This window comes from Microcaecilia unicolor, chromosome 12 (assembly GCF_901765095.1).
Source record: "Microcaecilia unicolor chromosome 12, aMicUni1.1, whole genome shotgun sequence".
In the NCBI taxonomy this organism is placed as follows: Eukaryota; Metazoa; Chordata; class Amphibia; order Gymnophiona; family Siphonopidae; genus Microcaecilia; species Microcaecilia unicolor.
The window spans coordinates 19,626,233-19,650,814 of NC_044042.1; the positions used below are offsets into that span (position 1 = coordinate 19,626,233).

Here is a 24,582-nt window from a genome sequence, read left to right on the forward strand (position 1 = left end):
AACAGAGCCTGCGGGGGTGGGGACGGCGACAGAACCTGCGGGGGTGGGGACGGCGACAGAACCTGCGGGGGTGGGGACGGCGACAGAACCTGCGGGGATGGGGACGGCGACAGAACCTGCGGGGTTGGGGACGGAGACAGAACCTGCGGGGTTGGGGACGTGGCAGGGACAAACTTTGTCTCCGTGTCATTCTCTACTATCAGGTCATTTGAACAAATTGGCAGATTCACTCATTTGCAAACTGCATCCTCACGAATGGTCACCCAAGACCACGATTATTCAAACCCTGTTCACCAAATGGGGGCATTGATCTCTTTGCGTCCCCAACAAACACAAAGTGTCTCAAAGTTTGCTCAAAGTGGCCCAGTTGGAAAAGAGTAGCGTCTGATGCCTTCCATCTCTTGGAACCTGGGGTTCCTTTATGTATACCCACTGATCCCTCCAAAAGCACGAACTCTTAAGTGATTCAAGATTCGGTATACCTGCTCCTTGTTGTTGCTTACTGGTCTCGTCAACCCTGGTTCCCACTACTCCTTCAACTATTGCACTGTCATCCAATCATATTACCAAACATTCCAGATTTAACTACACAAGACCAAGGTTCTCTTCTACATCCGAACCTACACTCTTTCAACCTCACAGCATGGAACATTCGGCACAGCAAGTAACTCCTGCCCTGTTTTCTCCAACGGTGCCTTCCATTCTCATGGCAGCTTGAAAAGACTCTACAAAGAAATTTTATGTGGTGAATTCGTTTTTCCACTTCATGTAGAAAATGTTATTTTAATTCTGTTACTTGTTCCATTTCTCAATATTTTTTGCATCTATCGAACAGTGGTTTGGCATATTCTTCACTCAAAGTGCACTTAGCTGCACTTTCCTTATTTAATGATGTTATTGATGACTTCTCTACTGTTCAATATCCTGTCAAAAAGTGTTTTCTACAGGGACTTCTTCATGTGAAACCTCCAGTTTCATCCTCCAGTTGTAGCCTGGGATCTCAATTTGGTGCTTTCAGCTCTCATGTGCCCACCTTCTGAACCTTTGGAGACTGTTGAGTTGCAATATTTTGCCTGGAAGACTTTATTTATAATAGTAATCACCTCTGCTCGCAGAATAGGTGAACTTCAAGTGCTAGTACACTACCCACTGTACAAGCAAATTCTCCATGATAGGTTCTGCTTTCCATGATAAGTTCTGCTTCATACTCATCCAAAATTCCTCCCTAAAGTGCTTTTGTCTTTTCATTTGAACCAAGCAATTGTTCTGCCAGTTCTTTGTCCTCCTCATGACACTGAGGAGCATAGACTTCACCACACCTTAGACTGTGCTAGAGCATTACGGCTGTATTTAGCTCATACAACCTGTGATAATCGATCATCTCAACTCTTCTTATCCTTGCATAATTCTCATCAATCTCAACCAGTCACGAAGTCAACCTTTTCAAGACGGATTGCTCAATGCATTTCCTTCTTCTACAAAAGTTCTGGTTTTTCAGACTCAGCGCATCAACTTTGAGCCATGTCTACCACTGCTGCTCATCTTCACCGAACTGTCTTAGTGGACATCTGTAGGGCAGCTACATGGCCATCAATGCACACGTTTGCAAGGCATTATTGCATTGATGCGGTTCAGCAGAGGACTCAACTTTTGGCACAGCAGTTCTCTCTTCACCACTATGAGGCATCACTTCACCTCTTCCAGAGGTTCCAGGAAACAGTCTTTTATTTCTATACATTATATATGTCATGGAGTGCTACGTGTGTAAGCTTGGGAGGTTTCAGCTGTGTGGCTAGATGATCCCACCGTCCATGGAGAAAACGTAGTTGTTTACCTGTATCGGTGATTCTCCTTGGATGGCTAATTATCTAGCTACACAGACCCTCCCTCCCGGAGTTGATGCCAGGTATAGCATCAACTGAGGTGTGAAGGAGATTTTACTGTACAGTATACAGTGGCAGGAAGGTAGGAGCATGTGCAGAAGACTTTTGAGTTTTCTGTGCTAAGAGAAGGTTGGGCCAGTGACGTCACCAAGGAGTCACTTCAGCTGTGTGGCTAGATGATCCACTGTCCAAGGAGAATCAAGAAAGGGGGGAAAGAAAGGAAAGGGGATGGGACTCAATATGCCGCCTTTCTATGGTTACAAGTAAGCGACTACATTTTCAAAAAGCTCTTCTGAGCAAAGCAGGAGAGCAGAGTGCTCGGGTCAGGGCAATGTAGGTGACATTACCTATACATGAGACTCCTTCCCCTGCTTGTCCATGGAAAAAGTAAGCAGCTTTAATAGAGGGCACCACAGAAGGAAATATGGAAAGGAAGGTAGAAGGCAGAGAAAGAGGAAGATGTGAGATAGACAGAAAAAGAGGATGAAGCTATATGAGGGAAGTAAACAAAATAGCAATAACTAGAAAAATAAAAACTCCTCATCCCCAAATGACAGAAAAAAATAGAAAGCAAGTAAAATAATGTAATTAAACAAATCATACCAAGTAGAAAGAAAAGCTAAATCCTGTTAAGGATATGTTCTTATACTGATTTTAGATTTCATCTTATTTACCTTTATGAATAGATGGCTTTTGACATGACATTTATATTTTCTGTACATTTTGTCATTTGTTTATACAACTGAATATTTTAATGTTGCAATTTGCTCAACTATGATATTTCTTATCTACTTGTGTGTGATTTGCCCATGTAATAATTACTTTATGGTTATATTCCACTTTGATTTTTTGGGGTAAAGGAAGAATTTAAATGTTTTTAATTAAATTAAAGCTAAAACATTCTGCAACAATAAATACCCATTGCATAAACAAAATATATAAAAATATTAAATTATAAATATTCTGCACTAAAATAAAGCCCTTCAAAACGTGCAAGTGCAAACCCAGGCGTACGGATGGACAGATGGACCTTCCCCAAAAGGCGTCATTGCATAAGCAGAATGTGCCTAAAAAGCCAACATTTATCAGAACCAAGATACTAGGAGGCAAATCCCACATCCCCTAACCCCCCCACCCCCCCAGCTCTGGGCAAGTAAAAGAAGAAAAACTCTTTTCAGTCAACACCAGAACCAAGGTTTCTTCAAGAGAGCTTTCTGATTACATTTGCTCTGCAAGAGAATGTTTCCTGTCAAAGCTTTCAGAAATCACCTGAGTCTCCCGACTGTCTGGGTGATTTTTCCCCATCACTGTCACTACAGCTCCCACTCTGGGGGCGCTTCCGTGTTTGCTGCTCGCCCTCTGCATTCAAGAGAGACAGTTGGCCATGGTCTTCCCCGTTCTCCAACGGGCAGTCCAGGTTCTTCTGCAACTTCACACCATTCCTGGCTTTTTTAAAAAGGACAGAAGTGCGCCTGCCAACACCACTGAAAGGAGAGCCGGAGCCAGCACCTGCAGCCTGGAGAGCTAGTCCGTTGAAACCACCATCACTCAGTAAGCGCTGGAAGGCATGGCTGCCTCGCTGCAGTGCCTTCTTGTCGAAAAGTTCACTATCTGATTTCAGGCGTTTCTGCAAGCGGTTCGGTAGTCTGCTTTCATTGATGGGTTTTAGAGTTGGAGGATCCTGGTCAGGGTCAAGGTCAAAAAGGGAGGGGACCGGTCCTGTCGGTTCCAGCATGGGGGGCATGGGCGGCTTTGTATCATCTGCTAAAGAGAAAGAAAACACACCAACGTTTTAGGAGGAGAAACTGGAAAAACAAACAAAAAAAAAACCCAGCTAGGATTATTAATGTGGTTACCATGTTATGCAATAGTAATGAAAAATATGCATTAACGGCACTAGAGTATACTAATATGGTAGTGCATGTTAATAACTCTAGCTGTAAAACTACACGTTTGAATGCCTGGTTCAGAGTTCTAAGAACCTTATCACAGCACATTTTCCACAATGCAATGAGAAAGCGCAACTGCTTACCTGTAATTTTTCTTTTTTTTGGGGGGTGGGGGGGAGTTCTCTATAGATAGCAGGGAGATGGGACCACATGAATAAGTGATGTCACTGGCACTGCCCTGATCTATGCCTAGGGTGGAACCAGCTACGATGATGTTGATTACCCCGTACTGGCCTCAGCAGCTGTGGTTCCCTTTTCTCAGGGACATCACAGTGGAGCCTCCTTAGCGCCTTCCACCCAAACCGACTCTAAAAACTGAGGCCTCAGGTTCATTGATATATCCCCGTCTCGCCACGTTGGCCCTTATGGCATGGAAATTGAAAGTAGATTATTAGCAGGGCACGATTGTTCAACGGAAGTTAGTGAGGTAGTTTGCTTGTCAAGAACAGCATCCACAAGAAGTCTTACTTAAGTGGAAGAAATTTCTATTCTGGTGTACTGCAAGGAATTTTGATTCTTTTTGCTGTAAGGTTGAAAATGTTTTAGAATATTTATTATGTCTGGCTAAGTGTATCCTCTGTAAGAGTTCATTTGAGTGTCATTGCTGCTTTTCCAGAAGAGTCTGGGAGTCAGGCCCAGATGCACAAAACTTAACAACCCTTTAACGAAGACATTTTCAACCGTAGCATGCATTAAAGGCCATTTTCCGATGACGCTAGCAGCTAACGAAAACGGAATGCAAACGAGTCACTTCCAATTGAAATGTGAACAATTCGCAATGCACTAACCATACCGATGATTGCAACGAATCATTTACCGTGATATATTTAACGTGAAGTCAGACCTGTCGTTAAGGCTTGAGCTGTCATACAGACACTGCTCCCTGCTTCTCCCTGCAGCATAAAAATCCAAGCTGGCATGTTTGAAAATAAAAAACCCCCCACACAAACACTTGGCTCCCCGCTTCCCCCTGCATAAAATTGAAAAAAACCCCTAAAAAGCAAAAAAGGATCGAGAGGGGGCAAAGGCGCTCGTCAGGAGCGTCCTGTATTGACGCCCTTGCCCCCCCCCCCCTGCGGTCGACGCTGCTCCCCGCTTCCCCCTGTATTAAATAAAAAAAAAATCAAAACAAAACTCAAAACTGTAGCAGCCACGGCCCCCCTCCCTTCCTCTCTCTCTATTTCTCCTCCCACAGCTCCGCCACCTGCCATCCTCCGCCCCCCTGAGGTCGTCGCCACCGCTCCCCCCTCCGCCTTACCAGGCCCGCACAGCGCCTCTCACCTTGTGTGTGAAGGCGCTGCACGGGCAAGAACAGGTGCTCGGCGATCAGTGATGCCTCCTCCGACGTCCCTCCGTTCTTCCTGGGCCCGCCCTCCTCTGACGTAAGTAACCTACGTAGGTAACTTACGTCAGAGGAAGGCAGGCCCAGGAAGAACGGAGGGACGTCGGAGGAGGCATCACTGATCGCCGATCAGCTGTTCTTGCCCGTGCAGTACCTTCACACAGAGGTGAGAGGCACTGCGCAGGCGGTAAGGCGGGGGGGGGGGGGGGGGAGGATGGCGGGAGACGGAGCTGTGTGGGAGAAGGAGAAAGAGAGGAAGGGAGGCGGGCCGTGGCGGCTACAGTTTGGAGTTTTCTTTTGATTTTTTATTTAATACAGGGGGAAGCGGGGAGCAGCGTTGACCTCAGGTGGGGGGGGGGGGCAAGGGTGTCCATACAGGACGCTCCTGACGAGCGCCTTTGCCCCCTCCCAATCCTCAGCTTCTTTGACATTTTTGGCATGCGCAGAGCAGCCAGCATAACGCTTGGCGGCTCTGCGCATGTTTTACGGGCACATTAACGACAGGGATTACACTTTAATGCATTCGACTTTCGTTTACCGAACCGAACATGTGGGACTTGTTTTTTTACTGCATTCTTTGTTTTTTCAACTTCGGTAAGGACTTTTACGTTTTTGATTTTTTTTTACGTATGGTTGATGCATCTGGGCCTCAGTCCTTTGCAACTCTTCCTCTAATTAGGAGATTTATGCATGGTTTGCTTTTGAACAGGCCCCCTGTTAGGCCACCAAGAGTAGCTTGGAGTTTAGATTTAGTATTGTTTTGCTAACGAAACCCCCTTTTGAGCTGTTAATGACTGCTCAAATTAAATTTGTGACTTGGAAAACCTTGTTTCTAATTGCAATTACTTCTGCACTTACAATAAGCGAAATCCAGGCTTTGGTGCACCATTCTCCTTTTCTGCAGATACTGGAAGCAGGGGAGGGTGGGGAGGTTCACATTTAATTTTTACCCAAGGTCGTGTTACAGATTCACCTTAATGAGTCTATTGTATTGCCTGTTTTCTATTCTCCCCCTCAAGAGGATGCGTACCAATCAAGAATGCGTACTTCAGATTGTAGAAGATCACTGCTTGTTTATCTGCAGAAGACAGATGGTAAAATTACGTCTTACCTGATAATTTTCTTTCCTTTAACGCAGCAGATGAATCCAGGAACTAGTGGGTTAAGTCCGCCTACCAGCAAGTGGAGATAGAGATAAACAAACTAGATGCCAAACGGCCAGCTCCTTCCTCAGTTAGTATGTCATTCATAAGCATTTGCCAAGGCCAAAAATATGAAACCAGTAACAACCAGAAATCATCTTCACTATGAAAAACAGAGAACCAAATACACAGCGGGACTCCAGAAAAAAGTCTGTGACGGAAGAGAAGAATTCTAGCTTGTAACCTTCTCGCACCACATCGAGGACCCAATGGTCTGAAGTAATTCTGGCCCACTCTGGAAGAAACAGAGAAAGCTGACCACCGATCTGCTCTCCTCCTGAGTGGACCTGCACCCCATCACTGGGAGGCCCGAGAAGGAGCCCCCTGACGAGAGGGGGGTCCAACCGGACGCTTCTCATTGCGAAAGGAAGAACGCTGCCCAAAACGAGGACGCTGAAAGGCTGCATTGGACCGCCCCGGGCGATACCGTCACGTCTCTCTGAAACGTGACCTCGAGGCTCCCTGCCTGGAAGTAGACGGGTCTATCCTCCAGAAGACACTGAGATTTGGAATCACCCAAATCTTTAACAATCTTTTTTTTTTTTTTTAGTGAGGAGGCAGAAACAAACAGGGAAGGAAAGGAACAGCAAAAGCCTGTTCAGAGGGAATTTGAGGTGCAGCAGGGATCCAGCAACTGCGTATGCTGCCAAAGGGGACATCGCCAGTCCGCCATCCCCGGTTCAAACTGGCCACCGGCCCAGGAGCATCCTCAGAGGCCTTGGGCCCAGGAGCTGGAGAAAAAGCCGTCCACCACCTGCTGAGATAGAGACATACTAACTGAAGAAGGAGCTGACCGTCTGGCATCACTGCCTTTAGTTTGTTTATCTCTATCTCCACCTGCTGGTAGGCGGACTTATCCCACTAGTTCCTGGATTCATCTGCTGCAAGTGACAAGGAAAAGCACGATAGACCATCACAGCTTTTTGTGTCACTTCAAAGTCATACAGATGTCAAACCAGTAAGCGAACTCAGCTCGAAACCTTGGGGTCATCTTTGACTCTTCTCTCTCCTTCTCTGCTCATATCCAGCAGATTGCCAAGACCTGTCGTTTCTTTCTTTACAACATCCGTAAAATCCGCCCCTTTCTTTCCAAGCACTCTACCAAAACCCTCATCCACACCCTTGTCACCTCTCGTTTAGACTACTGCAATCTGCTTCTTGCTGGCCTCCCACTTAGTCACCTCTCCCCTCTCCAGTCGGTTCAAAACTCTGCTGCCCGTCTCATCTTCCGCCAGGGTCGCTTTACTCATACTAACCCTCTCCTCAAGACCCTTCACTGGCTCCCTATCCGTTTTCGCATCCTGTTCAAACTTCTTCTACTAACCTATAAATGTACTCACTCTGCTGCTCCCCAGTATCTCTCCACACTCGTCCTTCCCTACACCCCTTCCCGTGCACTCCGCTCCATGGATAAATCCTTCTTATCTGTTCCCTTCTCCACTACTGCCAACTCCAGACTTCGCGCCTTCTGTCTCGCTGCACCCTACGCCTGGAATAAACTTCCTGAGCCCCTACGTCTTGCCCCATCCTTGGCCACCTTTAAATCTAGACTGAAAGCCCACCTCTTTAACATTGCTTTTGACTCGTAACAACTTGTAACAACTCGCCTCCACCTACCCTCCTCTCTTCCTTCCCATTCCAATTAATTGATTTGATTTGCTTACTTTATTTATTTTTTGTCTATTAGATTGTAAGCTCTTTGAGCAGGGACTGTCTTTCTTCTATGTTTGTGCAGCGCTGCGTATGCCTTGTAGCGCTATAGAAATGCTAAATAGTAGTAGTAGTAGCCAAGTGCATCCAGCTGTGTTGTCATCAGAGGAATTTTTAGATAAGAATGTAACACAGTACATAATTTAAGGACAGTGGCTGCTTCTAGAGCACAATTAAATTATGCATCTCTTCAGGAGATCTGTAGAGCAGCAACATGGTTGTCATCCCTTGTATTTGCAAAGCACTATTGCTTGGATTACCCACATTCAAAAACAGCTTCCTTTAGCTCTTTGGTTTTCAAGGATGTTAGTTCACTTTGATTTTTTTATACAATATTTGCTTTTTTTGTCTGATGCTGTGTTCAACTTATGTATTTTGTTACAAATGTGCAAACGTTAAATAAAATGATGTCACTTCAACATGCCTCCTCCTTTGGAACGGGTTGCTTTTTTGATTGGCGTAATGTGTGTGCAACCCTTAGTTATGGAGTCACCTTCAGTGTGGCGATGGATCCTGGCTGTCCAAGGAGAAAAGGAAGCTGACTTACTTGCAACGATTGTTGTCTGTGGAAAGCAGGATCCAGAGCCATGCTCTCCCACCCAGCCCAGCCCAGGTTGAAGTGGGTTATGGAGAGACTGGTAAGTTAACAGAAGAATGGGATCTAAGAGGGAGGGTGCACAGTACAGTGTTGTTGTTTAAATGGTTGCTAGGGAAGAGTTTTGATATTCTGAAGATATGTGGCTCTGGATCCTGCTGTCCACAGAGAACAAGGAGGCACGGAGTGGAGGAGTGGCCTAGTGGTTAGGGTGGTGGACTTTGGTCCTGGGGAACTGAGGAACTGAGTTCGATTCCCGGCACAGGCAGCTCCTTGTGACTCTGGGCAAGTCACTTAACCCTCCATTGCCTACCGCATTGAGCCTGCCATGAGTGGGAAAGTGCGGGGTACAAATGTAACAAAAAAAAATGTTGAAGTGAAATCATTTTATTTAACGTTTGCAAATTTCCTTTTCCTCTCCATTCTTCTCCTACTGAAAGAATGGGAGGACAACCAGCTGATTAAAGATAGAACACTGAAACCACTTTAGGAAGAAAGGATGGTACTGTACTACAAATTGTCACTGTTGAGGTCGAGAGCACTAAAAAGGGATCTCAACAGGAAAGAGCCTACAACTCTTGGCCACCAAAAACACTATTTTCAATGTCAAACAGCTTGAGTGAAGCTGACTTAATAGTTTCAAATGGTTCTCCCATCAACTCCTTCAGGACCAGATTAAGATCCTAAGGTGGAACCACCGGCAGGAAAGGCAGATGTATATGCTTGACGCCACAGAATAAATGTGTCACATCTGGATGAGCAGCCAGCAGATACCCCCAAATTCTATCCCAGTAGCAGGCTAGAGCTGCCACCAACACCTTCAAAGAATTCAGGGCCAGATATTTCTCTAGACCACACTGCAAGAAGGCCAGAACTTGAGGAACTGTAGCCTTACACAGGGATACATTCTGCTCCAGACAGCCTGCCTCAAACAACCTTCACATACTAAGGTAAGCCACTACCCCCAGAGAGTACCCTGGCTTTGAGTTTTGCCTTCTCAAGAGGTAGGCTGTGAGAATAAAGCTAGGTTCTCCTTTGCTAATGGACCCCAATGAAAAAGTGCTCTTAGTGAGGCTTACACAGGAGATCTCCCACCAGCAGTATGACCAGTTTCACATACCAATGCCAGCAAGATCACAAGAGACTGATAATCTGCAATCCTCTAAGACAATATTGTTATCATTGGCCCTGGGGAAGAGGGAGGGACACAAAGAGCAATTCTCTCTAGGACCACCACTGAACTAGGGTTACCAGACCACTACAGCCGATCTCCCTCCTCTGGCAGAAGAAACGGCACACTTTGGCGTTCTACACTCTCCCTACAACATCAGGCTGATGATTCATCACCTCCCGCCTGCTTGTGATGTCCTGGTACTACAGTCATTGTGAAGACACCACCTGTAGCTTCTCTCCTTTAACATCTGTAGCTCTTTTTTCCCCCCTTTTGTTCTCCCAATAACTTTAATGCTCCTCACAAGCCAAAAGACTGCATGGACCTACAACCCAATCATTCGCTGGATACCAAGAATACTGGACTTGGTGACAAAAATACTGGAGGCTGGTAGGGTAGCTGTACAGGCACTCTATATGGAAGTCATATCAGCATTTTGTGTTCTCTGCCTCCATATGCTGGTGAGAGCGCAAAAATCCTTCCATCTGGACTGGTCTGGCTAGGATGAAGAGCAACTACTACAAAATCTCTGTACTAAAAAATCAGATCTTAAGGCACAAGGGTCAGTTCTTTTTGATCCCCATATGGATTCCCCCTCTCACCTTTCTCAGCATCTTCATCCTGTTCACCAGTCTGCATTTTCTCCAAGCCCTCCCCTAGCCGCAGCAGGGTGTCTCCATTCGGAAGTGCTTTGCTCTGCTGCTGTGCCATCTTTTGCCGGAGACTGTTGATCTCACGCCTCAGTAGCCGGATACGGCGAGTTCGGGCACCACTCGATCGCATGGTGCTCACCATGTCTAGCTTCTCTAATAGCTCCTTCAATTGTGCCTCTGGAGAAAGATGGGCACGGTTCTCAGGTACCAAAATGTTATCCACTGCACAGAAAAACAACATGACATTGTAAGGCCTGTGCCATGCAAAAACACAAACATTTGAAAGACTTTTAAGAGGGGGAATTGGGGACAAAATAAGGAACTATGTCAATCTTTAATGTAACAGAAATGCACTGGAGTCAGGGAACTTTACAGTGGAAGAAAGCAGACTGCAGTCACTGGCAGCAGTTTTAAGCCTGTAATTTTCCTCTGCAGAAGTACCATCCACAGCTTACTGACTAATCATCTGTTGCACAGACAAATGCTACATTTTCAAAAAAGAAATATTTAAAGACAAGATGAAAAAAATGAGAATCTGCACTTTTACACACACCATTTTGAAAAATATCCATTCACAGACAGTTTGGAGACTACATCAGATTGGCTACAGTAAGAAGCAAGAATTCCAGATCTGATTCCAAATCCTCCTCTTCATTAAGAATACAATTACCTCTCCATTATGGCTGCCCCGATATTAAAGATAACAGCTTGGACTTTGTCCTTCATGCATAAATTCTGTTGTCCAAACTCCTCACTCATTTCAAGAAAGCTTATGAATGTACAGGCAAAGTAAGTATACCTGCATATAGTCCAGGTAATTGTTTTTCTGCATAAAATTACTTCCTAAGAGAGTAATTTTCAAAACTATTTCTAGAGATGAGATGGAGATGTAGCTTCATAAAACTGCCCACCAAATACACAGGTAAACTAATGTGCACACAGACTATATGCAAGTTAAGTTTACTAGACTAGGCACAGGTGTTTCCTGGTGGTGGTGGTGGGTTGGGAAGAGATTTGCATTTGTGTGCATAGTTTTGAAAATTTGAACACTTGTATATAAATGAACTCTGAAAACGTGTGCGTGCAAAAGAACAGGCATAAATATAAGCGCATAATTTCTAAGAGTAATTTTCACAGCTGAAATACACGCTTATCCTCTGTGAAAATCCAGCAAAGTCCACACATACTTTTTACCTGTACAAACAGCCTAATAATCAAAGCAGGAGCTTAAATCGCACTCAGTGGGCCTACTGCTGATATTGAGCTGCACTTAACCAGGCAATGTCCCAGAATATTGGCATTAACTGGCCATTTTTAATGTAGACAGGAAAAAGGGTGTTCTGGAGGCAGAGGCAGGGAAGAGCCAGGAAATAGGTAGGTGCCAAAAACAGTCAGTACCGGTGTCTGCATAGCAAACCAAGCATGAAGCAGTCTTAACTTTGCTCAGTTAGCTATGCAAGTGGCGGAACTGAATATTGGCTGCATCCACATAGCTTCTGGGTAGTGGCAGAAGATGTTGATCTTCTCTCCCTCCTGAATCCTCCACCAAGGTCCAACCTCCCCTCCCAACCCCCACTAACACGACCTAACCCCACCCCACCCCACCCATGAGTGGTCTCCCCTCCCTGCTCCCCCCCCCAATAGAAGACTCCCTCATGGTCCCTTTATAGCAGACCCCCCTCGACATCCATCCTCCAATAGCAGATCCTCTCCCCTACCCAGCTGTAACAGCCCCTCCTGGGCCTTCCTTATACTCCCTGGTGGTCCAGTGGAGTAAGCAGGGCAGAAGCGAACCCCACTCATTTCTCCCCAGCCTTCCATATGGTGGGTGAGGGGGGCATACTGTGAGGGGGGAGGTGAAGAAAATAACCGATCCCCTTATACAGGACCCAACCAGTACTTGCATAAAGTACCTTATGTGGATTCCAGCCTGAATATCGTCTGGGACCCGCATTAATTTCAGTTGGCTAGCACAAGTCCAGTGAGAGTCAGATATTTTAATGAATTGGCACTGAATATTCGGGACTAATTTAGCTGGTGATGGTCAGCATTACAAAAAAACGTTGACTGCCGCCGGCTGAATATGGACTAGACTTGTATTCTAGGTTAAAAAAAAAAAAAGATTCAATAGTTTAAATGTTATTTCCCAAACTTGCAAATTCAATGATTTGACTTTCTTCTGCTTCAGGACAAGGATACAATTCCACAGAAAAATTAGGCAAGCAAAATTTTGTTAAAACTAATATATAAAGGCAGACAGAAACAGGAATACAGTTATGAGAGATCAGAAGAAAGACAGTGACAAGCAGAGGATAAATGTTACATTGTAAAAATGAAGTAAAAAGGATTGATATTCTGCACTTTTTAACCTGGTAGGAGGGTTCCTACCCAGTTATATTACACTGACTGGCATTGATATTCAGTGGCACTTAACTGGAGAGTGCTGCTGAATATCTGCTCTGACTGCCATGGCACTGTCCATGCTGGAGTGGTCTGGGAAGGAGTCGGGGTGAAGTTATCCAGGCACCGCCAATATGCAGTGCCAGTGCCCAGGTAACTATCTGGGCAAGTAGGTCATCATGCAGCATACTTAGCATAACTTCCAGGAGCTGCTGAAGACCCAGATATTCAGTACTGGCACCCAGCAGCCAGCATATTTTAGGGAAAGGGAGGGAGAACATGTAGAAAGTTGCTGAGCTCATATGTTTGGAGATTAAGAAGCAGAGGATGATCTTATCTGGGACTCACCATCATCCCAAGAGAACCGATAATAGTCTTCTGTTTTTGGTGATTCAGGGAGATGCATCCCCAATTCTGTTTCAAAGCCAATGTTCTCAACCTGTCGTCGTGTCTGCCGGAGTATGGCTCCACCAAGGTCCCTGAGCCGCACAGCTGCTCGGTGGAAAATAGTATCTTTAGTGTTATACTTCATGCAGTTGATGACTATGAGGTTAAAGTCTTCTTCAAAATCGTCCAGTGTTTGGTAGAGATGGGATTCCAGCTTCTGCCTCATGGTAGAAAAATCCATGGGACGCGAAATGAATTCCAGGTAATCTGGAACCTAAACATATAAAACCTGTACAATTACAAAAACCATTTACTAGGCAACCAGAGTGCATCCTACCCTTACAGTAACAATGAACTAATGTACCAAGACCATGCACACATTACACTTGTGCACACACAGACAGAACCCAATAAAGCAAGGAGCATTCTTAAACCTGCGATGATTTACTATAATACTACCAGGCATACAAAGCAACATGCAGTACATGTTAATTTACTGGGTAACTAAAATCTCCTTCCAATCTTTTAAGAAATACTTTTGTTGCTTGATCCACATCCCACTGGCCCTGGTGGTTAACACAGGTCCCCTGTGCCTAAACAACAGTGGCTGGCCAATCACACTGCTCTTTCAGCGATCACCTAGATTTCTGGTTGAGCTGACTTTAGGGATGTATAACCTCTGTGATCATACAGGGTGCAGTAACATTTTTAAAGGTGCATTTGGGGAAAGGCAAGAAAGATCTGTCAGATGGGAAGATGGTTTCCACAGTGCTCTGAGGAGGAAGAAGGATAAAGGTCCCTCCCCCCTCCCATGGAGGGCGCTATAACAGGGTATCACTGACCTTACAGCCACTTCCAATCTGTGGCAAGAACTAGTGACTTCTGCAGTCCTAGCAATGAACTCTGGGGCCCAGGCCACAGTCTCATGCTCTTGGTACCTGCTTAAAACTGTGCCATACACTCTGCTCCCCTCTTAGTACTTGGCAAAGAAACAAAAGCAGAAAAGTGAGTGGCAGACTGAGCACACTGCTTATGGTATATTAGTAATATTAATAATATTTTTAAAAAAACGTAAAAAAACAAAACAAAATAATTAAAGGTTCCTGTTTATTTTCATTCTCTAGATTTACATTTCAAAATGTTAAGTCTTCCAACATATCAATTCTGCATTAAAAACCCAAGTAGATTTGGATGATACTATGTTCAGATCACTGACCAGCACTACCTAACACTGGACACCAGATGGGAAGTATAAATGGGGCTCCCCCCTCTCCCCCCCCCCCCAAAAAAAAAAACATGGAAAAAAAAACAGCAGAGTAAAAGATGAAGATTTAAATCCTGCCACTGGCTACCATGACCACAGTGGATTTTAGACTGATTTGGAGAGATTCAAGGAAAGAAAATTAACATGTAAGATCTAATTTTTCCTTCCTTATTCTCTCTCTAGACCAGTCCCGATGCATGGTATGTACCCTAACCCCAATGCATCTGAACAAGTGTGATTTGGAGAGTTACTGGGTGTGCCATACAAAATTCTGCCCTCCCTAGTGCTGTATGGTCAGGGCCTTCATGGAATTCAGTAAATCCCCAGCCCTGCCACGATGCTGTCTATTGTTTTTTAATTTCTTTTTAAACTTTGCAGCAGTATGTCTCTTGTGCCTTTCTTCTCTCCCTCCTCTCATGGGTGCAGCACCTCTCTTCCCTCTTTAAGTGCAGCTGCTCTCCCCGTATCTTCCATGTCCAGCATTTTTCCTGCTCCACTCTCTAATGGGTCCAGCATCTTTACCAATTTCCCCTGCTCCCTCATTGTCCTTCAAAACCATTTCCTTTGCCAGCTGCACCAGCAGCAACAAACATACACTGTCAAGTCAGCCCTGGAGCCTTCTCCTTGCCCAGTCCCACCCATGTGCAAACAGGAAGAAGAGTTAGAGGGGGTGGGATGTGCAAAAAGATGACTCCAGGGCCAGCTACAGATAGCATGTGTTTATTATTGCTGCAGCTGGTAAAGGAAACAGATTTTACAGACCATGAAGGGGCAGGGGAGGACTGGAACAACATAGCTTTGCTTTAGAGAGCTCCAAGGGGTAAACAAATGCACCACCAATGGATTAGTTGCCATTTTTTTTTATAATCTTTTGGTGAACGAGGTCCAAAAGCACTGATCCCAATGTGATATCCTGTAATTCCTGCTGCTCCATCAAAGTCATCATTTTATCCTGCCCAACCTCCCACACTTTAATAAGCTTTAAATGAGCCGCCCAATAGTACCACAATAGATTGGGAACACCACTATCCACCCAACTCCACTGCTTGTCAAGTCAAAGATTTAGATAAACATGATGCCCTCCCCACCAGGACCAGTAATGATAATAATAAGCGCAAGAGATTCATCTTTACTGCTGCCATACACCCCGACCAAGACAACCAACCACCTCTCCACTGACATAAATCCCTACAAAGTTGCTTAAATAAAGGAACATAATTCAAGGAGAATAACTGTGTCAAATCTCTTAGCATCTGTACTCCCAGACATCTAAAGCTGTGCGAGGCCCACTTAGACAGCAACCCCTGTTGCAACAATCCATCATCCTCATAAGATGTAGTGACCCCCATTAATTCAGCTTTATCTAAGTTAACCCTAAACCCAGAAACCACACCATAATCACCCAATTCCCGTAACAAAATGGGTAATGTGAGTCTTGGAGAATGCTCAAACAGTAAGATATCATCAGCAAAAAAAGTCAATTTGTGCTCATAACCCCCCCCCCCCACCCCCCTTGACATCAGCCATAGTTCTGATCCTCTGGGCAAATAGCTCAATTGACAACACAAAAAACAAAGGGGAAAGGGGGCACCCCTGTCGAGTACCCCATTCAATGGCAAAGGGGACCATATACCCTCCATTGACCTTAATCCCAGCCAAGGGCCCTAACTGCATGACCCAACCTAAAAACCCAATCCAAACCCTATTTTCTGCAAAACCTGAAACAAGAAGGGCCATGAAACCCTATTAAAACCTTTTTCTGTATCCATAGCCAGAAAGGCAACTTTCTCCCCAGAATGCTGTGCACTCCAAAGAATATTCAAAGTCCTCTGAATATCATCCACCACCTGTCTTTTAGACACAAAGCCAGATGAATAAGTCTATAAAGTACCTTCCTCAAATACACAGCCACGATCTTAGCCAATAACTTAACATCTAAGTTCAGCAGCAAAACGTGACTATAAGACCCACCCACACACTGCTGGGTCTTCACCAGGCTTTAAAAGAAGAGTTATCCCTGCCTCCCACATACTCCCCAGTAATGGATCCCTTCAAAAACACCCATTGCTCACCCACTGAACACAACCCACCTCTCCAGAAAAAACAACATAACATTTTGCAGAAAATCCAACTAAGCCAGGTGCCTTTCCATTTTTTAAGCTTTTGATCACAGACAATTTCAGACAACAAAAAAGGCACATCCAGTTGCTCCCGCTTCTCCCTAGTAAGATGAGGTAAGACAACCTGTGATAAATAACCTAGAATATCTGTTCCAGCCCCCACCTTTCCCGACTATAAAATCTCTTATAAAATTGCAATAATTGTTCTATTATCTCTCCAGCCTTATAATATAAGACATCTCCCACCCCTTTAATTTTTGAAATAATGAGAGGTTCGCTGTCCTCTCAAAAATCTAACCAACATTCACACGGACTTATTCCCATACTCAAAACATTTTAACAGCACCGGCTCCACTTGAAATCGATGCAGCTCATTCCTGCATTGCTTCAGCTGTTGTAAAATATCAGGAGTGGCTCTTAATTAATGAAGACATTCTAAAGTCACCAAACTGATTCTGATCTAACTGCCTTAACAACATCCCATAATACTCTCTCTCACACCTTTCTAGCATCATTCCTCTTCAAACATCCATGAATTACCTCTCTAATCTCATCACAAATATGCTTGTCCTACAACAAACTTTTATTTAGCCTCCAAAACGTTTGGTGCCTCTCCCTGTCCAGTCCCCTCAATTTAACCCATACAGGTGCACAGTCCGAAACCTGAATATTCTCTATATTCGAATCAATCACTTGACCCCCCCCCCCCCCCCCGAGCTGTCTATGACACCAAACAACATTAATTCATGTATATGTGTCTTTTGCATGAGACTAAAATGAATATGTTTTTTGTGCCAGATGTTGGAGCCTCCAGATATCCAGGTCATCTAAATTCTTAACCAAATCCAAAAGTCTTTTCCTATGGGAGTGACTCCCCTCGCCTCCCCCCTTACAGTGATCCATAGTGGCTGCTGCAGTTAAATTTAAATCCCCACCAACTATTATTTCCGCTGAGCAAGCTGACATGCTTCCCTGCAAAGCCCTAATTAAATCCCTTTGACTCACATTGGGAACATACAGATTTACCAAAATGAGCAGTCTCCCACAGACCCGACCTCGAATAGCAAGACAGCTACCCAAAGGACCTCTATAAACTTCCTCTTTAATAAAAGGGATACCCTTGCAAATAAAAACTGATAAGCTCCCCTTCTTCCCCCAAGAAGGATCACTATGCATAAATCAGTCACTAAATTCCCTAAAGCACAACAAGTGGAAACCCTGTTTTCTAATATGAGTTTCCTGCAGGAAGATTATATCCCATTGCAAGCGCTTCAATTCACAAAGTACTATGCTCCGCTTCCCTGGATCATTCATGCCATTAACATTCCATGATCCCACCTGGAACCCATTCCTCTCCCCCTCCCATCCTTACCCTACAACCCATCCCCTCATCCTGCCCTTTTCCACCCAACTCCTGACCAACCCCTCTACCAGTCAGCTGTCCCCTCAGATAGCCAACGTCAGATTGGACAGCCTCATTTACCCCCCCCCCCCCAAATTATAACAATCATTCACTCACTTATCCCAGCTTACTCATACCAAACCATCCATCCATTTACTTCACTAACACGCATACCCTTAACTCCAAATGCAGTACAAATAATGCAACTGCAATTAGTATATAGCAGAGAAAAATAATTTTATTTGTATCCCACATTTTCCCACCTATTTGCAGGCTCAATGTGGCTTACATAGTACCGGAATGGCAATTGTTGTTTCCGGTGTGAACAAATACATTGTGCTGTAGTGGTAGGAAGAAGTTTATATGGCAAAGCCATAGAATGGTCCTGATGGGAAGAGTATTATTGTGAACGTACATACTTTGGTTTTCATGTGTAGCCAAGGTCGGTCTTTTAGGTTGGTTCGGGATGGTATGCCTTTTTGAACAGGGTGGTTTTTAGCATGTTCCGGAAGTTTAGGTGGTTGTATATCGTTTTCACTGCCTTTGGTAGCGCGTTCCACAGTTGTGTGCTTATGTAGGAAAAGCTGGGTGCATAAGTAGATTTGTATTTAAGACCTTTGCAGCTTGGGTAGTGTAGGTAGAAATGTGATCATGCTGAAATAGAGGCGGTTTTGGTTGGTAGGTCGATTAAGTCTATCATGTATCCTGGCGCTTCGCCATAGAGAATTTTATGAACCATGGTGCAGATTTTAAAGGCAATGCGTTCTTTTATTGGGAGCCAGTGTAGTTTTTCACAGAGGGGTTTTGCACTTTCAACTCGTGTTTTTCCAAATATGAGTCTGGCTGCCATGTTTTGAGCAGTTTGAAGTTTCTTTGTTTTTTTGCAACCTGCGTAGATTCTATTGCAGTAGTCTAGTTGACTTATTACCATTGATTGTATCAGGTTGTAAAAGGTATCCCTTGGGAAGTATAATATCAACACCACATGCAGTTGTTGCCAAACTCAGGTTTCTGGAACTGCTGCTTCCAAGTTCACATTAGCATTCCACCCACTAGTGGATAGCACAGATTGCCTTGTTGATTTTCCAGACATCTCATGTGATGATCGCTCTGGAGAAACTTTCACTGGCAGATCTGTGCAATCCAAGTCAGCCAGGGCTTTCCACACTTCCAACACAGTCTGAGACCAGCATGACTGTCCCGCAACTGTAATCCATAGTCCAAAGGAGCAAAGAACAAACCTTAAAGAAACTTCAGGCCACTCAAAACACGGCAGCTAGGCTTATCTTCGGAAAAACGCGATTTGAAAGTGCAAAACCCTTTTGTGAAAAACATTGGCTCCCAATCAAAGAACGCATTGCTTTCAAAATCTGCACTCTGGTTCACAAAATTATCTACGGGGAAGCTCCGGGATACATGACAGACTTGATCGACCTACCAACTAGAAACACATCCGAATCAACACAAATATACCTAAATTTGCACTACCCAAGCTGCAAAGGACTCAAATACAAATCAACTTACGCGTCCAGTTTTTCCTACATAAGCACACAACTGTGGAACGCATTACCAAAAGCCTTGAAAACTACAAACGACCACCTAAACTTCCGGAAAACACTAAAAACTAACCTGTTTAAAAAGGCATACCCTACCGATCCAACATAAATGCCTGACCTCTGCAACACAACAAAACTAAAGAACGTAATGGACAGAATACAACTCTTCCGTTGTACGATTCCCTAGTGTGGCTGTGCCACATGAATTTTATCTTACCACACTGAGCCTACAAATAGGTGGGAAAATGTGGGATATAAATATAACAAATAAATAAATAAAGCCATTTATATCTCAAATTGGCCTGTTGCAAATATTTAGTCACCTCCCTCATTTCTCTGTACCATGTCAATGATACCTTTGCCAAGTTTTGAAAAACCAGAACCTTACAACTGTCCCAAACCACTTCTCCTAATGCTCTGGCTTTTATCCAAACCTCTTCTTTAGTTCCAAAATTGTGAAAGTAGGCTATGATGTCACATGAAGCTGATTCCCACTGGGGCTCCAGATTCTGGTGTTCCCGGTCCAGCATAATTTTACAACAACTTGAGCCAGCCCGCTCCAACTTCAGATCCATTAACACCTGTTCACAGATAACCCAGATCACATGGGCAGTTTTCATACTTAATTTCTAGGATCCCTCAGAAATGCAGGTTGCAGCGCCTCAATTTATTCTCCAAGTCCTCCAGCACTAATTGCATCTCAAGCCTCTCCGGGTGTCCTGCATATTATCCAATTAAAGAGAGCTCAGAGACTGTTACACCCAGCTGCTCCTCAGCCTGTTCAATCTGGATGACCACCTTGCACAACTCAGATCGAAGCTCTGCAATTGCTGCCTGAATATCCTTGTGCATCGTCGACATTTCCTCCTTCAAGGCTTGGAACCAATGAGCCACATCCCATTTTGTAACATCTATCTCGCTCACCACCAGTGACACATGGTCATCCTCTGGCACCATTTTATGCCAGTCCTTATCAGCAGCATACTGAAATTTTTCTAATTTCTTTCGAGTAGACAACATCTTAGACACCCATATCAGGTAAGTCAAGTTATAAATCTCAACAGGGGATGAGAGAGTAAGCTCTTTTCACCAGCTCTCTAGCACAGCTAAGCCCCTAGATGTCCATATCAAAGTGATGACATGCTGTCACTTCCTCTATATTTTAGAATTTTAGTAATGTACCTTTTAATTTAAAGAACATTTTCTGGCATTTTGGAGTAATGTGGCCAGTGGTTTAGTGTGCCAGAACTTTATTTCCCATACTACAAGCATACACTGCTTTCCAGATGTTGCCCCTCTCTCAAACTATTGACCTCAGGGTCAGGCCTTAGGCATGGGGGCACCAAAGACCTCTGATGCATCAACAAAGCTTCATCTCATGGACTGGAGATCAATGCTAGAGCAACAAACATCAACCAAAACCCTCAGAGGTCTCAATGTAGATAAATCACCTATAGGCAACTCATAAGAACATAAGAATAGCCACTAGGTCAGACCAGAGGTTCATCTAGGCCAGTATCCTGCTTCCAATAGTGGCCAATCCAGGTCACAAGTACCTGGTAGAAACCCAATTAGCAGCAGCATCAATCCCAGGGCAAGTAGAAGCTTACCCCATGTTTATCTCAATAAAAGACTATGGACTTTTCCTCCAGAAACTTGTCCAAAATATTTTAAACCTAGATACACTGACTGCTGTTACTACATCCTCTGGCACCAAGTTCCAGAGGTTAACTATTCTTTGAGTGAAAAAAATATTTCCTCCCATTTGTTTTAAAAGTACTTCCATGTAATTTCATTGAATGTACCCTTGTCTTTGAACTTTTTGAAAGAAAAAAAAAATCGATTCACTTTTACCCGTTCTACACCACTCAGGATTTTGTACACCTCAATTGTAACACCCCCTCAGCTGTCTTTTTTTCCAAAGTGAAAAACCCTAACCTCTTTAGTCTTTCCTCATATGGGAGGAGTTCCATCCTCTTTATCATTTTTGCTGCTCTTCTTTGAACCTTTTCTAATTCCACTATATCTTTTCTGAGATACGGCAACCAGAATTGAACTCAATACTCAAGGTGAGGTAGCACCATGGAGTGATACAGAGGCATTATAATACTCTTGATCTTATTTAGCATCACTTTCCTAATAATTCCTAGCATCCTGTTTGCTTTTTTGGCCACCACCGCACAGTAGACAGAAGATTTCAGTGTATTGTCTACAATGACACCTAAATCTTTTTCTTGAGTGCTGACTCCTAAGGTGGACCCTAGCACCAGGTAACTATGATTCGGATTATTCTTCCCAATGTGCAGCACTTTGTATTTGCCCACATTAAATTTCAGCTGCCATTTGGATGCCCAGTCTTCCTGCAATTTTTTAGAATCCACGTTTTGACATCTTCAAATTTGGTGATGACACAAAACTATTCAATCACCTCACCCATCCTTCCAATTTTCAGATTATTTATAAATACATTAAATAGTTCCAGTCCCAGTACAGATCCCTACAGCACTCCACTACTTACCCTGCTCCATTGAGAAAAATGGCCATTTAACCCTACCCTCTGTTTTCTATCCAATAACCAATTCCTAATCCACAGAAAGACATTGCCTCCTATCCCATGCCTTTTTCATTTTCTCAGGAGTCTCATGAGGAACTTTGGTAAAAATCTAGATGAACTACATCAACCGGTTCACTTATAGCCACATTTTTATTCATGCCTTCAAAGAAATGAAGCAAATTGGTGAGGCAAGACTTCCCTTGGCTGAACCCATGCTGACTCTGTCCCATTAAACCATGTTTGTCTATGTGTTCTGTAATTCTAGTCTTTATAATAGTTTCCACTATTTTGCCCGGCACTGAAGTCAGGCTTCCCAGATCCCCCTGGAACCCTTTTTAAAAATTGGCGTCTTGAGGATTGGTTGGATAGCTTCTTCTCTGACCAATGATTTTAAAGCTGCAGAATCAGGCTGATTTAAGAAACACTAATCCCGCTCCTTGAAATTCCTCATGATGCTCCTCAAGCCATCAACAAAGGTGTGGGAAGAAGAGCACCTGTAGCCACATCCTCCTGGTGGCTACAGGTGGGTATTACAAGCAGGGTCTCAGATCCTTGGACGCTGGCTCATCCTCTCCGATGTCCTGGAAAATAAGCAATCCTCACGGTCAGGTGTGCTTCAAGAACACCAGTGACCTTGGTGCCTCAATGCTCTCAGTACCTAACTCAGTGATGGCGAAACTTTCAGAGACAGAGTGCCCAAACAGCAACCCAAAATCTAATTATTTATCGCAAAGTGCCAACAGGGCAATTTAACCTGAATAACAGGTGTCGGTACTCATTATGGGCGGCACATTTGACTCCACCCCTATGAAAGCCACACCCCTTACATCAGCCATGGCGCATATAAACAGACATCATTGAAAATATTATACTAGTATAGGAGAAAAAAAATTACATGATTTTTTTTCATTATAAATCATTTCTGTAAGCTGTTACAGCTCCAGTATACCCAGTGCAAAATAAGACAGCAGATGTAAATTCTCAAATTGGACATATTCCAAACACTAAAATTAAAATAAAATGATTTTTTTCTACCTTTGTTGTCTGGTGATTTTGTTTTTCTATCCATATTGGTCCGAGTCTCTGATTCTGCTGCTATCTGTTCTCTTAACTCCGTTTCCAGGGCTTCCTTTCCATTTATTTCTTTACTTTCCTCCTTTCTTCTTCATTTCTTGCCCTCCATCCATAAGTAAAAGCTGGGTCCTCCTCTGTGGAATTGACTGGAGGAGGTATAATGTGGATCCAGCTTTTGCCTATTTTCTCCATCCATGTGCAGTTTTTCTCCTCCCTGCCCTCCCTTCCATCCACCCTCCTCCCCCCCAGCACCAGGCACAAAGCACCCCTCCCTCCCTCTCACCCAGCACCAGGCACCAAGCACTCCTCCCTCCCACCCAGCATCAAGCACCAGGCACACCTCCCTCCCACCCAGCACCAGGAATCAGGCATCTCACCCAGCACCAGGCACCCCTCCCTCCCACCCAGCATCAAGCACCAGGCACACCTCCCTCCCACCCAGCACCAGGCATCCCACCCAGAACCAGGCACCAAGCATCCCTCCCTCCCACCCAGCATCAAGCAGCAGGCAGGCAGGCATCCCTCCCTCTCTCCCTCCCACCCACCCACCCAGCATCAAGCACCCCTCCCTCCCACCCAGCATCAGGCATCTCACCCAGAACCAGGCACCAATCATCCCTCCCTCCCACACACCCAGCATCAAGCACCAGGCAGGCACCCCTCCCTCCCAGCATCAAGCACCAGGCACCCCTCCCTCCCTCCCACCCAGCATCAAGCCTTCCTCCCTCCTTCCCTCCCACCCAGGCTTTCTTCCCTCCCTCCCTCCGAGCACCAGGTCACCCCCCCGCCCCCCCTCTGAAATTTAAAACTCATACCTGCGCGGGATTAAGGCGTCGTCGGCAGCGACAGCAGCAGTGAAAAGCGTGCTGGCTCGGCGCGCCTTCAGCCTTCCCTTCTGTCTCTCAAGCTCTGGTCCCGCCCTCATTTCCTGTTTCCGCAAGGGCGGGACCAGAGCTTGAGAGACAGAAGGGAAGGCTGAAGGCGCACCGAGCCAGCCCAGCACGCTTTTCACTGCTGCTGTAGCTGCCGACGCCGCCTTAACCCCGAGCAGGTATGAGTTTTAAATTTTTGGGGGGAGGGCCCAGAACTGGCTGAGGCGATGGTGCGCGTGCCAGCAGAGAGGGCTCTGCATGCCCTCTCTGGCACGCGTGCCATAGGTTCGCCATCAATGACCTAACTCCAAAGTGGTGATTTGCCAATGCGTACTGGCCTTCGCTTCGCTTCCGGCATCACGGTCCCTTGGCAATCATGAAAATGAGGACGAATCCTTCCTTTTCTTTTGGTGGGACTGTGATGATTGGTTCTAATGGCCTCTGCCAA

At 44.8% G+C, this 24,582-nt stretch overlaps 1 protein-coding gene across 3 annotated transcripts in view; it reads right to left on the minus strand.

Annotated features, from left to right (window-relative positions):
* BRPF3 (bromodomain and PHD finger containing 3) overlaps window positions 1-24,582 on the minus strand; it is a 104,863-nt gene that overhangs the window by 22,592 nt on the left and 57,689 nt on the right. Inside the window, exons 6-8 of one of the 3 annotated variants that reach the window (XM_030220639.1) lie at window positions 13,254-13,566; window positions 10,455-10,727; window positions 3,153-3,644 (exon numbers count right to left, since the gene is read on the minus strand). In XM_030220639.1, the coding sequence (XP_030076499.1) occupies window positions 3,153-3,644; window positions 10,455-10,727; window positions 13,254-13,566 (1,078 nt within the window). Of the gene's footprint in view, window positions 1-3,152; window positions 3,648-10,454; window positions 10,728-13,253; window positions 13,567-24,582 lie in introns of all 3 variants that reach the window. The other 2 variants (XM_030220641.1, XM_030220638.1) reach the window with 2 other exon arrangements.